At 40.3% G+C, this 13,628-nt stretch overlaps 1 protein-coding gene and 1 non-coding gene across 3 annotated transcripts in view; both read left to right on the forward strand.

The window, feature by feature from the left end:
• USP32 (ubiquitin specific peptidase 32) overlaps positions 1 to 13,628 on the forward strand; it is a 391,424-nt gene that overhangs the window by 198,235 nt on the left and 179,561 nt on the right. For both annotated transcript variants that reach the window (XM_075336246.1, XM_075336247.1), the window contains exons 8-10: positions 4,955 to 5,070; positions 7,043 to 7,105; positions 8,785 to 8,868. In XM_075336246.1, coding sequence (XP_075192361.1) covers positions 4,955 to 5,070; positions 7,043 to 7,105; positions 8,785 to 8,868 — 263 coding nt within the window. The remainder of the gene's footprint in view (positions 1 to 4,954; positions 5,071 to 7,042; positions 7,106 to 8,784; positions 8,869 to 13,628) is intronic.
• On the forward strand, positions 2,523 to 2,616 carry LOC142292821 (Z30 small nucleolar RNA). Its single transcript, XR_012750840.1, has one exon. It is a non-coding gene; the product is annotated as a Z30 small nucleolar RNA (small nucleolar RNA).

Below are 13,628 nucleotides of genomic sequence, written 5' to 3' on the forward strand. Positions count from 1 at the left end.
CACTGACATGAAGTACAATATGTCACGAAAAAACAATCTCAGAATCGCCAGGATCCGTTGAAGCGTTCCAGAGTTATAACCTGTCAAAGTGACACTGGTCAGAATTGCAAAAAATGGCCCGGTCATTAGGGTGTTTTAGTGGCCGGGGGTGAAGGGGTTAAAGGGAACCTATCACCACTTTTTTGGACTATGAGCTGTGGCCACCACCACCAGGCTCTTATATACAGCATTCTAACATGCTGTATAGAAGAGCCCAGGCCTCTGTCACAACCTAAAAAACACTTACCTAACGGTCGCGCTGCGGTGGTATAGGGCCTAATGGGCGTCTCCGTTGTCCGGGCCGGAGCCGCCTCTTTCAGCCATTTTTGTTCTCATTCTTCTCTAGCCACGGTGCATGACTGGTCCAACGTCATCCACACTCGCCGGCATTCAGGTCCTTAGCAGGCGCACTTTGATCTTCCCTGAGCAGGGCACATCAAAGTATTGTAGTGCGCCTGCGCAGGACCGGCGAGTGTGTATGACGTAGCCGCGTCATGCACACAGGCTTGAGAAAGAGGACGAAGATGGCCGAAAGAGGAGGCGCCGGCATCGGACAACGGAGATGCCCATATGGCCCTATTCCACCACAGAGCGACCGTTAGGTAAGTATTATTAGTAGTAGTAAGTAGTAAGTGTTTATGTTGCCACAGCGGCCTGGGCTCTTATATACAGCATGTTAGAATGCTGTATATAACAGCCTGGTGGTGGTGGCCACAGCTTATAGCCCAAAAAAGTAGTGACCGGTTCCCTTTAAGCATGTGATGCTCCTTCAGACTCACCTGTGGCAAGTAACAGGTCTAGGCAATATGAAAATCACACCTGAAACCAAAGAAAAAAATAGGTTTTCATCTTAAATATATAAGGCCAGAGTCCATAGGCATAACGGTCCTCACATGAAGCTGCTGCCCCAAGCAGTAAGATACAGAAAATTAGTATTTTCCAAAAGGAAAAAATGTGAGAATCGTAGTAAAATCCTTGTAGCTTCATTAAAACATAGTTAAAAACAAATAGTCGGCTAGAAAACTATGCTGACGCGTTTCTGGTGCTACTTGCACCCTTAGTCATAGATACTAATCCCCAGCTTAACACAGACGCACGCACGCACGCACGCACGCACGCACACACACACAATCAGCATCAGCCAATGAAAGTTCACAAAACATGTGCACAAATATAACACAGATAATTAATACAAACGCATAGTATGTCTATGGAAATCCATCCCATTAGGCTGCTCGGTATCTAATAATAAGATCCAATGCATCTCTCTTAAAGGCACTTTTTGTCACCACCCTGGACAGGGCAGGTGACTTTCTCCAAACCATAGCATGTTAGACCTGTCTTATCACCTCCATGTGTGTCAAGAAAATGTTTTGCTGCCCCTCAGTATGTATTACTTTACTTTAATATGTGATAAATATTCTGTTAACCTTTTTTTTTTTTTAATTCTTTTCGCTGTACACCCATTATGTTTTAAAACACATGATACATTCCACGCTATATATTAAATGAATCACGTCACAATTGATGACGCTTCCTATACCATGTGTTTTATTCTTGGGCAGCAAAACATTCTTTTTTTTTTTTTTTTTTTTTTGACAGCTGGGGGCACATTACATTTTTTACCACACTTAAAAAAAAAAAAAAAAAAAAAAATAACAACAAAAAACAAACCCACAAAGTGATAACCAATTCTTTTTAGAAGCATTACTTTGGCAAAGAGGCTTGGTCATCGCGTATTTCCAAGACTATTGACTTTGGCAAAACCCAAATTTACCTGTTAGTGTGGATTTTCCTGGGAAATTCTATTTGACAAAGTCATTCTCCATGAATTTAATATCCCTTGTCATACCATAATAAGTGTAAAATTTAAAATAAATAAATCTTTATACTCACTCTACCACTCACCTCTCCGGCCCCTCCGCTCCACAGTCACACTTCCGGCTCCTCCTCTTCCCAGTTACCCTTCCAGTCCCTGCCGCATCTTCTTATCACCGCTGCTTGTGCTGACATTCCTAAGCCTTTCATGCTAGTACATGACTTCTGACTCTGATGAGACCCTAGAGGGTTCTTCACAAGAGATGCATGCGCCTTGATCTTATATGTACATGTGCAGGAACTTTAAGCATTCTCAGCAGCAATCTGAAGATGCAAAAAAAAAAATGGAGGGGCTAGAGGGTTGAATGGTAAGGCAAATATAAATATTTTTTACTCATCTTTCATAGCCTTTTAGGGTTCAGAAAATTGGCATAAAACAGATAAGATTTTGCTATATCCTCACAGAAGGGAATTAAAAAAATAAATTAGCATTTTGATAAATGCAGATTTTTGTAAAATTCAAGTAGAATTAATTTCCACCTGGATATTCTCTCATCTCAAGTCATCACTGTAACAGACTGTAGGCATCAAGCTAATTTGTCATGTATATGGCTCCTATATTGACTTATCAAGGTGTGTTGTATAAGGTCGCATTTTATAACCTCAGCTGTGATGAGTAAGAGCACAATATGACCTGGTATTGCTAGAAGTATTTCTGCTCTGACCAGTAAATGATCACGTAATCTTCTCTCTGAGCTGAGACTAACAGGACGTAAAGAGGATGGCCTATACTTTAACATTGATGGCCTGTCCTTAGGATGGGTCATAAATGTCTGATCGGCGGAGGTGCCCCTGCCGATCAGACATTAATGGCCTATCCTAAGGATAGGCCATCAATGTTAAAGTAGTAGCCAGCTTCGTTAAGTCTACGGGCCATATTATTGACGAAATCTAAGTTGGAATGTATTACTACATTTCAGGGTTTTTTGTTTTTATAAAAAATGTATTAACTGAAAAAAGAGATTTTAAGTTAAAAAAAAAAACAAACGCTGACCAAATCTCTTTCCAAGATTTTGAGCCCTTTGGTTCCTTGTCAGAGAAACTGTGTCCCATTTTATTGTATTTGCTAATTACTATTACTTTATGCCAGATCAGACACCCCCATACTTTGCACTGACGAGGGGCAAGCACCCCGAAACACCGTGTCTGCAAATTGGGATTCTGATCTGGCTTATATATCCTGAGTCATTATTGCAAAGGATTGTTGAAAATCCACTTGTGACTTTTAGGATCGCTACTTCCAATAGGTGGCGCTGTGCTAGAGTTTGTCTCCTTTACTGGAGAGACAATTTGAATATTACTTTATGTTGATTTTTAATTTGGCAACCAATATAATTTTAGCTCCTACATTTTTACACCAAGAAGACAAAGGCGCCCAAGTTTTATTTTTTTTTTATTCCTGGATCTTTGTTTAGAGAATTTTTCACATCCCAAAATGTTGCCTTTTGAGGCCTCATTCTGATATCCGTTTTTCACGTCAAGTATTCTAGCAGTTTTTCATAGAATACATACTCATTATAATCTATGGTGCTGTTCACATGTCCATGTTTTGAACACTATGGCCCTGATGCACCAAGACCGGTGTTTTTCACGTAGGTCTTGATGAGGGTTCAAGTGGAGTGGACAAATCTTACTCTAGTCTCTGCTGAATTTGACCAGCGGGGATCACCATGTCCCTGTCCCATCATAGATCTACCCACTTTGTCAGAGCTGGGCAAAATAGTGTTGAAAAATAGTCATAAGTTTTGTTCAGACTCGTGTTGTGCAAAAAATGTTGAGACTTTTCAAAGCTTTTACGACAGAATTCTGGGCAAGAAAGCTTTGCTAAATTGGAACCTATGTCCACAGGAGAAATCACAGAGTCATGTTTGTTTTTGATCTGGGATGAAAATTGTTTTTAGACGTGTTTGCACTTTCTGCTTTTAAAATTGTAATGGGTAAGGGTATGTGCCCACGATCAGGACTCCATGCTTCCTGGATGCAGCGGGTCCTGACCTGCGGGGCCACGAGTCTCCTCCGCAGGAGACTGCAGCTCCTTGTACCCACGATCAGGGTTCAGTGCGCTGCGGTCTCTCGCTTGTGTTCTCCCTACGGAGGACGCATGCGATTCTGCAGAAAACAATTGACATGCTGCGGTCTGGAAAGATGCACCGCAGATCAGTGTTTGCTGCTGAAAAAACAAGCACAGTGGGCACGGGATTTCTAGAAATCCAATCTGCTATGCTTGTACTGTGCAACAAAGCGTTTTGGACGCAACGAAAACATGCTACATCCAAAACGCTGCAAACACTGATTGTGGGCACACACCCTTAGAGATCTGTTTTTTTGTCACACAAGAAAATAAATTATGAAACACTGATGACAAAAACAATGACACACTGTCTAAACAATAATGAAAATCGGATCCAGCACACTAATGAAAACTGGACCGAGAAAAATAACGAACACATGGATGGGTCCTAGAGTGAATTTGTATTTTCATAGTATTGTAGAATGGTAGGGTTGGAAGCACCTCAAGGGCCATTGAGTCCAACACCCTGCAAGTGCAGGTTTTCCTAAATCATCCCAGCTATGGTATGTTTCTATTGTGACCAAAGCTTTCAAATGACAGCTCTTTTGAATGTAGAACAAAGTCAACTATGGTCAGTCTTTTGGAATTCCAATACAAATGTATAGAAATGGCCGTACATGTGTAGCCACCTCTGTTTTGACAGTGGTGCCCTTTTCTTATACAAATGAGGGTTCAACTGGGTTGGACTCACATCCATGACATATTCTGTGAATTTGCTATAAGGTTACAAGATAGGATTAATTTGAGAGTCTTACCTCTGACTTACAGGCTGTACTATATGTGGTAATTATATATGTTTCCTTTACTATCAACGTTTTGAAATCTGGTAGTAAAGAGCAAAATTAGGCATATAAAAACTGGCCAGATTGAAGGAACACATACATTATATGTTCGATAAATGAATGTCTGGCTAATTTGTCATCAGAAATGTTTTTTTTTTTGTTTTTTTTTTTCTCCCTAAAATAGTTTGCTTCAAGGTATTTGACATAGACCGTGATGGTGTTTTGTCTCGTACTGAACTGGAAGAGATGGTTCTTGCACTACTAGAAGTCTGGAAAGATAACCGCACTGATGCCATACCTGTAAGTGCTGCACTCCTTTATATTCTAAATGATACTGTCAGCCAATATAATAGGAATATTGTACTACAGAGTATCCTATATAGAAGTAATGGTGACATTCCATTCCCATCTGCCCACCTCCTATAGAAATCAGATTACAACTTTTTAGTTTTTTCTAATAAAGTCACTGATTTTGTTTTTGGAATAGTTGCAGTAGATAAATCTTAATGTGTTTTGACTTCTGATGACTTTTGAGCATTGTGTATTTGAGATATTATAGTTGACCTTTCATAAATACATACTATACTTTCAACAACCTTTGCATAAATCAAAAGTACCAGTGAGTATAAAGGGGCATTTATGCAGCATAATTATCTTAGGAATGCGCATTCACAATAATCGTGGAGTCTAAAAAGTTCACCGATCAGCCAGGTGAAACAATCTGTTGGGCACTACAAAAGATCATTGTGGAAGGATTCGCCGGTTTCTGAGCCAGGAACGGCAATCACGTGACCGTAATGGTGTGATATGCATGTTCCCGGCCAGAACCCGACTAGTGGGTGTGGCCTTACTTTATACAAATGTATTAAACAAGGCCATGCCTACTAGTCGGACACACCCACTGCATACAATTATATTGAGTGCGGCTGCACCCACTAGTCGGACAAGCCCACGCTACACTTGTATTGAGTGAGGCCGCATCCAGTAGTTGGGTTCTGGCCGGGAACATGCATATCACACAATTGCGGTTACATGACTGCCGTTCCCTGCTCAGAAACCGGCAAATCCTCGTAACGCACAGTGTGTGTGCTGGGAAGATTCCGAAGTTTGCAGTCACATAGGGTGACTGCAGACATCATTTTAGACTAGACAACCACTCTAAAGAAAATTCTTTTGTATGAGAGAAATGTGCTTCTTTCTGCACTTTAAAAGGTAGTTCACCCATAATTTTTATTTTCTAGATCAATATTATGTTGAGAAACAATGTTTCTCTCAAATACCTTATGTTGGCAATAGTGCCTTTGAGCGGCGCTATTGCGGACCGCTGTTCCCCATGGCTGACCCCCGGGGTCCGGAACCTCGGGGATCCAGTAATGTCACGTCAAGTTCCTGTTAACCTGATATCACCGCGGCCGGCCGCAGTGTCCGTGAGTGATTGTCTGTGGGCGGTGTTTCACCGCTCAGCACAGCCCAGCGTGTCAGCCCATCAGCTCCCTCCTCCCTCACAGCAGAGCGCTGCAAGCAGGAGACACGCTGGGCTGTGACAAGCGGTGAAACATCGCCCACAGCTCAGTGAGTCAGGAAGACTGCGGCCGGCCACGGTGATGTCAGGTTAACAGGAACTTGACGTGACATCACCGGATCCCCGAGGTCACAGAGCCGGAAGTCAGGCCACGAGGAACAGCGGTCTGCGATAGCATCTCTCACAGGCACTATTGCCAACATGAGGTATTTGAGAGAAACATTGTTTCTCAACATAATATTGATCTAGAAAATAAAAAAATATGGGTGAACTACCCCTTTAAGAGCCACTTCATCCCTTCAAATGTGTCTTGCTCAAGAACAGACTGACTATACGTACAGCCAGGTGCCAGGCTCCACAGCAAATTGAAGTGGGTTGTGAGTTATGGATAATTTAGTGACAGAATGTATAATTGGTGGCGGAAGGTTGAACTTGATGGACCGAAGTCTTTTTTTCAACCTATGTAACGAAGTCTATGGAGAGTAGGTGAGGGGGGTAAAAATTTGCCATGTCAGGAAGGGGTGAAATCAGAAAGGCTTGTAGGAAAATGCTATGAGAAATTTTCAGATTAGGATTAAACCATAGTGTGTACTGTCACCTTGCAAAGATCTGTATTATAATGCACACCCAAAGAGCTCATGTCAGATATTTACATTTATATAATTTCCCCTAATACCATTTTTTCATTCAATTCTCGCTGCTGCTACAGCTCAGCTTAGTTTACCAATCTTCTTTCTTCACTTTATGCAGGAATTACACTTGAATCTTTCTGAAATCATCGACAATATATTAAAAACTCATGACACCACTAAGGTAAGCTGCTCCATATTTTAATCATACATATATTAATTTTTGGTCACTGAATATAGACAGATATTGTATGCTTATCTCAGCTTTGAATGGCTAAAATGAGAGTGCCTTTTTAATTATAGACTATTCACCATTTCACTAGTAGAGTTGAGCAAAAAGATTCACAGGACTCTTTTCCACTGGCCAAGTCGGTAGTTTGTGGCCGTTGTACCATAGCACTGAGAACCACCTACTACCTGTGACTTCCTCTGCTGATTGAGCCGCCACTGTTACCTAATGTCATCAACGCCATAACCCACAGGATACCAATTGGCCATCAGACCAAGTCTTTGTAAAACAAAAAAAATTCTCAGCTGTTTTCTTTTGTCTCTATGCTAAATAGATGAAAAAAAATAGTTAGAAATGACATGTAGAAAAACTGCCCTTTGGATGCTTGATAAGTTTATTAAAGCTTTGTTCACATAGCGTTTTAGCCAACGGTCAGTGGCTCCAATGGGGGTTTATGTCTGACGCCTTGAAAAATGGCATTTGTACATTTGCGCTGACAGAGCTGTCAACTTTAATGAAGCAGAAGTAGTCATTGTGTGCCATGAATTTCTACAGTATCCGCCGAATTTAAAGAGGACACCAACGTTCAGTCAACAACATTTTGGAGTCCACCTAAAGTAGGAGGATACTGCTGAAAATGATGTCTGATAGAGCACACAAGGACTTAGTCCGCATCGTTATAGTCAGTGGCCCAGTCAGCAAAACATCCAAATCCTGCTTTCCAGGGCTTCAGCCCTGATAGAGCTACTGACATCAGGCTAAAACTCTTGGTGATCATAGCCTGTGAACTTATCTACATATGCTCAGTATTATGTTAAACAAAAAAATCTGCTAATAATTATTAATAAAAAGTACCGTATTTTTCGGTTTATAAGGCGCATCGGATTATCAGATGCATCTCAAATATAGAGCAAAAAAATAATGGGGTCCGTGTTATAATCAGGTGGTGTCTTACCGGTGGGGGGGGGGCAGCAGCGGTGGTGTAGTAGGTTCACAGGTGGCAGGGGCAGTGGTGGTGTAGGGTGATGCTGCTGGCGGTGCAGAGGGAGACCCAGATTCTAGCTGCTGGCGGCGGCACTGTGAGGTAGACAAACAACAAGAAATTGTTGGTGGTGTGGGCTTCAAAGAAATGGCGCACAGATTGAGCTATCAGCTCAGTGACAAGCCGAGATCTCATTTGCGTACACGCCGCCTCCAGGTGCCATTTTCCCTAAGTTCGCTCCTGGGAGATCAATGTGTCGGAGGCGGCACGTGCAACAATGAAATCTTGAGCCAAGAGCTCCACCTGCGCACGCGCCGACTCTGGGTGCCATTGTTTGAAACCCGCACCGCTAACATGGCCCATTCCTCGCAGCCCGCAGTGCCTGCAGCATCGCCTCCTGGTAAGCTACATTCGGATTATGAGACGCAAACCTCATTTTCATACCAAATTATTGGGAGGAAAAGTGCGTCTTATAATCCAAAAAAAAACCGTACCTACTTATAATAATGTCCACTGCTACTAATTCTACAAGTGATTTTAATATCAACAAATAATATTGATAATAATACCAATATAATGAATATAAGATTTTTTTTTAGACCCACCACTTGTTTAATGTGGCATTTTACAATATTTGTGAATTTTTCTGCAGAGTGGGCACCTTACCTTGGAAGATTACCAGATATGGAGTGTTAAAAGTGCTCTTGCCAACGAGTTTTTAAACCTTCTTTTCCAGGTAAGGATTTTAGTTATTTCAAAATAGTGGAATGTTCTCGTTCTATGTGAGTCGATGTTCCTGCCCTTTATGTATGAGAAAAACTGTCATTTACCTGGGCATTACAAAGGTTTTTTTTTTAAATGGCTATTTTCAATAGTAACAGGTATGATTTTATTCACATAATTCTCTGTACCATCCATAGCATTTTTTATATATTGTGAATTAAAAGGCTTGTCCGGTAACTATATTTAGAATACCAATTCATAGGGCAACTCATGAACATCAGATTGGTTGGGTCCGACACCCAGCACCCCACCAGTCAGCACTTGCAAGTTCTAGTAGTGGCTGGTTGTAAATGCATTGAATGAAACTACAGTGTGTTGCTCCTTTCAGTCTATAGCTGAGCTGCGAGGTACTGCAGGACATCTCTTACTAGTTGTATCAGGGATTTATTAGTTGCACCTGGTGTGCTGAAGATAAAACATATCAAATGTTTGTTAATGTGACATTTAGGTACATTATAAATAGTATTAAAGGGGTATTCCCATCTCAAAAATCCTATCCCAATATGTAGTAGGTTTAATAATTATATTAGCAAATTCATCCAATTAGAAATGTAGTGTAGTTCTTCTAATTAGCTATGCCACTTACCTGATGTACAGGGCATTATAGTAGCTTGGCTATCTATAGTTACGAACACCTAGGAATTAACGCTCACTAAATGCATGGTCATAACCATGGATATATAAGCTACTGTATTTCCCTGCACATGAGGTAAGCGATATACCGAATCAGGAGAACAATACTACATATCTAATTTGAAGTATTTGCGAAAATTATTACGCCTAATAAATATTGGAATATTATCTTGGTGATGGGAATATCCCTTTAAGTCAAGATGATGGTATTAAAACTTATCAGAAGATCTTTGGCACAAGGTAAAGAATACAAGAAGATAGCAAATGCATTGAATGTTCTTAAATACATTTAGATACAGTTGGAAACCGTTCACAAGTTCAAAGTTAAAGGAACACTGGCTACACTACCTGAACATGGCAGAAAGGGGAAGCTATGACCGGCTGCTACCACATTACTCCACATTACTGAGGAGGCAGGTGGTCAAAAGCCCTAAAGTGACAGCAAAAGACCTGCAGCAAGATTTGGGGGAACCAGGCACTGAGGTTTCAGTTTGTACAGTAACACATACACACTAAACTCTGAAGATCTCCATGCTCGAACTCCCAAAAGCTACACAATATCCCAAGATAATTCAATTCCAATATACTCAAAACCCTTTAAATAAACCAAAGAAGTTGTGTTGGCTAATGAAACAAAACTGGAACTTTTCAGGTTTATGGATCAGTGGTTTGTTTGTAGGTGGAGAATGAAGCATACACTAAAAAAAAAACAAAAAAAAAACACCCCTGCCTTCAGTGAATCATAGGGGTGGATCGGTGACGTCCTGGAGATGGTTTCCTACCTTTGTTGCTAGTAACTAACCAGCATATAAAGTCAAGATGGATTCAAGCCAGTATCAGGAAATCCTAGGAGAAAATGTCATGCTTTCTGTGAGGAAAATGAAACTTTGCCATTCTTGACCGTTCCAACAGGATAATGATTCAAGCATAGCTCAAAATTCACCAAGGCTTGGTTACAGACGATTCTACAGTGGCACCCTCAGAACCCAATAAGATTTTATGGTGGGATATAAATAAGTCGGCTCAGCACATAATCCCAAGAATATTAGTGAATAGGAAGCCACTGCCTATTTTGGTAATATTCTTCAGGAACGGCTGCTCTCAGTCTATACTTTGTATTTGCAGCATTTCACAACAGCAAAAGGGGTCATCTGCTAAGTACTAAAGGATCTCGTAAAAAGGGGTTGGATAACTGAGACTGCAGAAGTCAGAAAATTGCCTTTAGTGTTAAATTTGGAGACATCTCTTGTTATATTGGATATCTGAATTGGTTTTGTTTCATTGGTAATGCAAACAGCGGAAAGTTTGGATAAATAAGATGTCTATACAGCACTGTGCAAATTAATGCTGCTATAAAAGCGATAAATGTTAAATCGATTTGAAAGGGCTCAATCATTTTGATTGCAGCTCTATACAAACATGATTTGTACGTATATTAAGTGTAGTCCATTAACCATTGTGAATTAAAAGTTCCCACTAGAGATCCATTGGAACGTGTTGCATATTAAAAAATAACACAAAACAAAAAAACATGACTAAAGACAGAAATGTGAATTTAAACTGGCAATGTTTTTAAAATGAAGAAATGGAAATAGAGTGAAGTGGGAATGAGCCTAATTGATGGAAAACCTTATTACACTGATGAACTGGTTTTTAATCATCTAATATTTATTGGAGTTTTACGTAAAGAAACAAACATATATATACATGTATTCCCACTTTCCCGCCCTTTCTTCCCTTCCTACCTAATGTCCCGTCTGATATTGTGTATTGCATACAATGTATACTTACATATAAACATTTGCTTTTTTTTATATAATTTTTTTTTCTATTTCCTTTCAACATTCCTTCTACTTTTCTGATGTGATACACAGAAACGTTTGTTCCCGATACATCAAGACCGGTGTTGTTCACGCCAATCTTGGATGAGGGCCATGCAGGACTAAGATTATCTGAATTCTTTAAGAGGCACATGCCTCTCAGGAAATATTTTAGTCTGATACTAGAGAAATGATTTTGGCGTGAAAAGCAGCAGCGCAATTAATTAATTTGACCAAATGTGCTCCTCCCCGTGTTTGGTCATTTGGGTCTTTTTAAAGGGGTTTATAACAGATTTCTGGTGAAATCACTTTGATGTATTGCCCCCATAATATCTTACACTGGATCAAGAGTAGGATCACACATCTTAGAGTTTCCTCTTGTCCTTGCAGCCTGTCAGGTCCCCAGTGCCCTCTCCTCCTACTGAAATTAGAAATTGGTGTGGCATTTTAAAGGGAACCAATCCGGATTATCATATTAAACAAGCCAGTGCTATACTGGCGCTATCAGGCTGATTATCTACATACCTTTAGTGGTCAGCTCGGATGTTTAGGTTTTGAAATACAAGAAAGTAAAGTTTATAAAATCATCAGCTTTTTGAGTGACAGCAGCTGAGGATCAGATAATAGCTGGGGGGGTATTAGCATGAGTATTATACAATTGACTTAATTTTTGACTTGCAGGACCTGTGTGAGGTCATACCCATGTGACCAGAAGTGGCGGGGCCTCAGCTAAAAGAAAAATGTTGCTTCCTGGTATCAGCTTTGTTGGCTAAGGCCCTGCCCCTTCTGGTCACATGGGTGTGATCTCACACAGGTCCTACTAGTTAAAAAGTAAATCAATTATAATACTTATGCTAATTCTAACAGGGGGAGGGGATAACTATGAATACACCCCCCCCACCGCTATTATCTGATCCTCAGCTGCTGTCACAAAAGAAGCTGATGATTTTATAAACTTTCAAAACCTAAACAATCGAGCTGACCACTACTGGTATGTAGGGAATCAGTCTGATAGTGCGAGAATAGCACTGGCTTTAGGTTATATACGAAAATCCTGATGATTGGTTCCCTTTAAGAGACTGTATGTTAGTCTGGACCGTTGTTACAGCAGCAATGACTCAGGATTTGTTTTAAAGCTGATATTCTCTGTTTTAAAACAAGAACGGAATTGCAGCTATAGTTGTGACCCCCGTCAAATATCGGATGCTAAAGTGAGAGTCTGTAGTGTGGGCTGCAGATACACATGGCTTAGAATCTCAGCATTTAAAGGAACCAGGGATCGTTTCTGTAGCCATTCGTAGGGCCACCGGTAGCCAGGACGTTCTTAATTTTCAGATGTTCTTGGCTAATGGTGGCCACCTTGCAGGAACTTGTAAGATTCATGCTTCGCAGGGAAAGGGTTAAATATGCAGAATGTATGCTATTTGAGGTATTGTTTGTGGATGATGAAACCTATTATTCTTACTGGAAAACGTGTTGCTGGCATTATTTTCTATAATCACTGACTGTCTTAGGAAAAAGGCAAGCTGCATTATGGAGAAATGGCACATGATAGAGCAGCTGTATGTTGGTCATTGGTCAATCGGTCATTTAATTATTTCCCACTGGAAATGTTCTTAATTCTGAGAAATTCTGAGATAGGAGCTGGGATCAATCAGTCACACACTATTACCCATAGTCAGTTTGATTAAACAAATGACAGTAAACGAGATGGCATCAGGAGAATAAGTGATGAAAACGGGCCCTTTTTGGCCGTACATTTTCCATTATGGCAGAATTAAACTATGCAAGACTCTCTTCATGCTGATGAATGAGAAACTAGGCTTATCTTTTGCTACATTCATTTTCTGATGTTAACATAGTTTCAGCTCGAATTATGATAGCAATTAGTTGGGTTTAGGTTTTTTTTCTTTCTCTTTTTATATCTGAAAATCCACAGTCCTGAAAAGACCAGGCTACAGTTTAGCTGCAGACTAGTTTAATTTACATATCTTTACATTATCCTACGGTATGCAGGCATTTCTGGCCAAACCCATGCTCTATAATAGTAAGACAGTACAAAACGCTATTGTGTGTGGGATTTTAAATTCTACAAATACTGCTTTTGAGTGGATAAGTAAATAGTTTAATTTAACTGGATTCTTTGATATTACTTTATATTCGTAATGGAAATATATGTTAAAGGGAACCTGTCACTTTTATCTCCAGATATAGAGTTAATTTTCAGGTGAATAGCATTACAATGACTTGGCTGCCTTAT

The sequence above is a fragment of the Anomaloglossus baeobatrachus genome, chromosome 2 (assembly GCF_048569485.1).
Source record: "Anomaloglossus baeobatrachus isolate aAnoBae1 chromosome 2, aAnoBae1.hap1, whole genome shotgun sequence".
Classification (NCBI taxonomy): Eukaryota; Metazoa; Chordata; class Amphibia; order Anura; family Aromobatidae; genus Anomaloglossus; species Anomaloglossus baeobatrachus.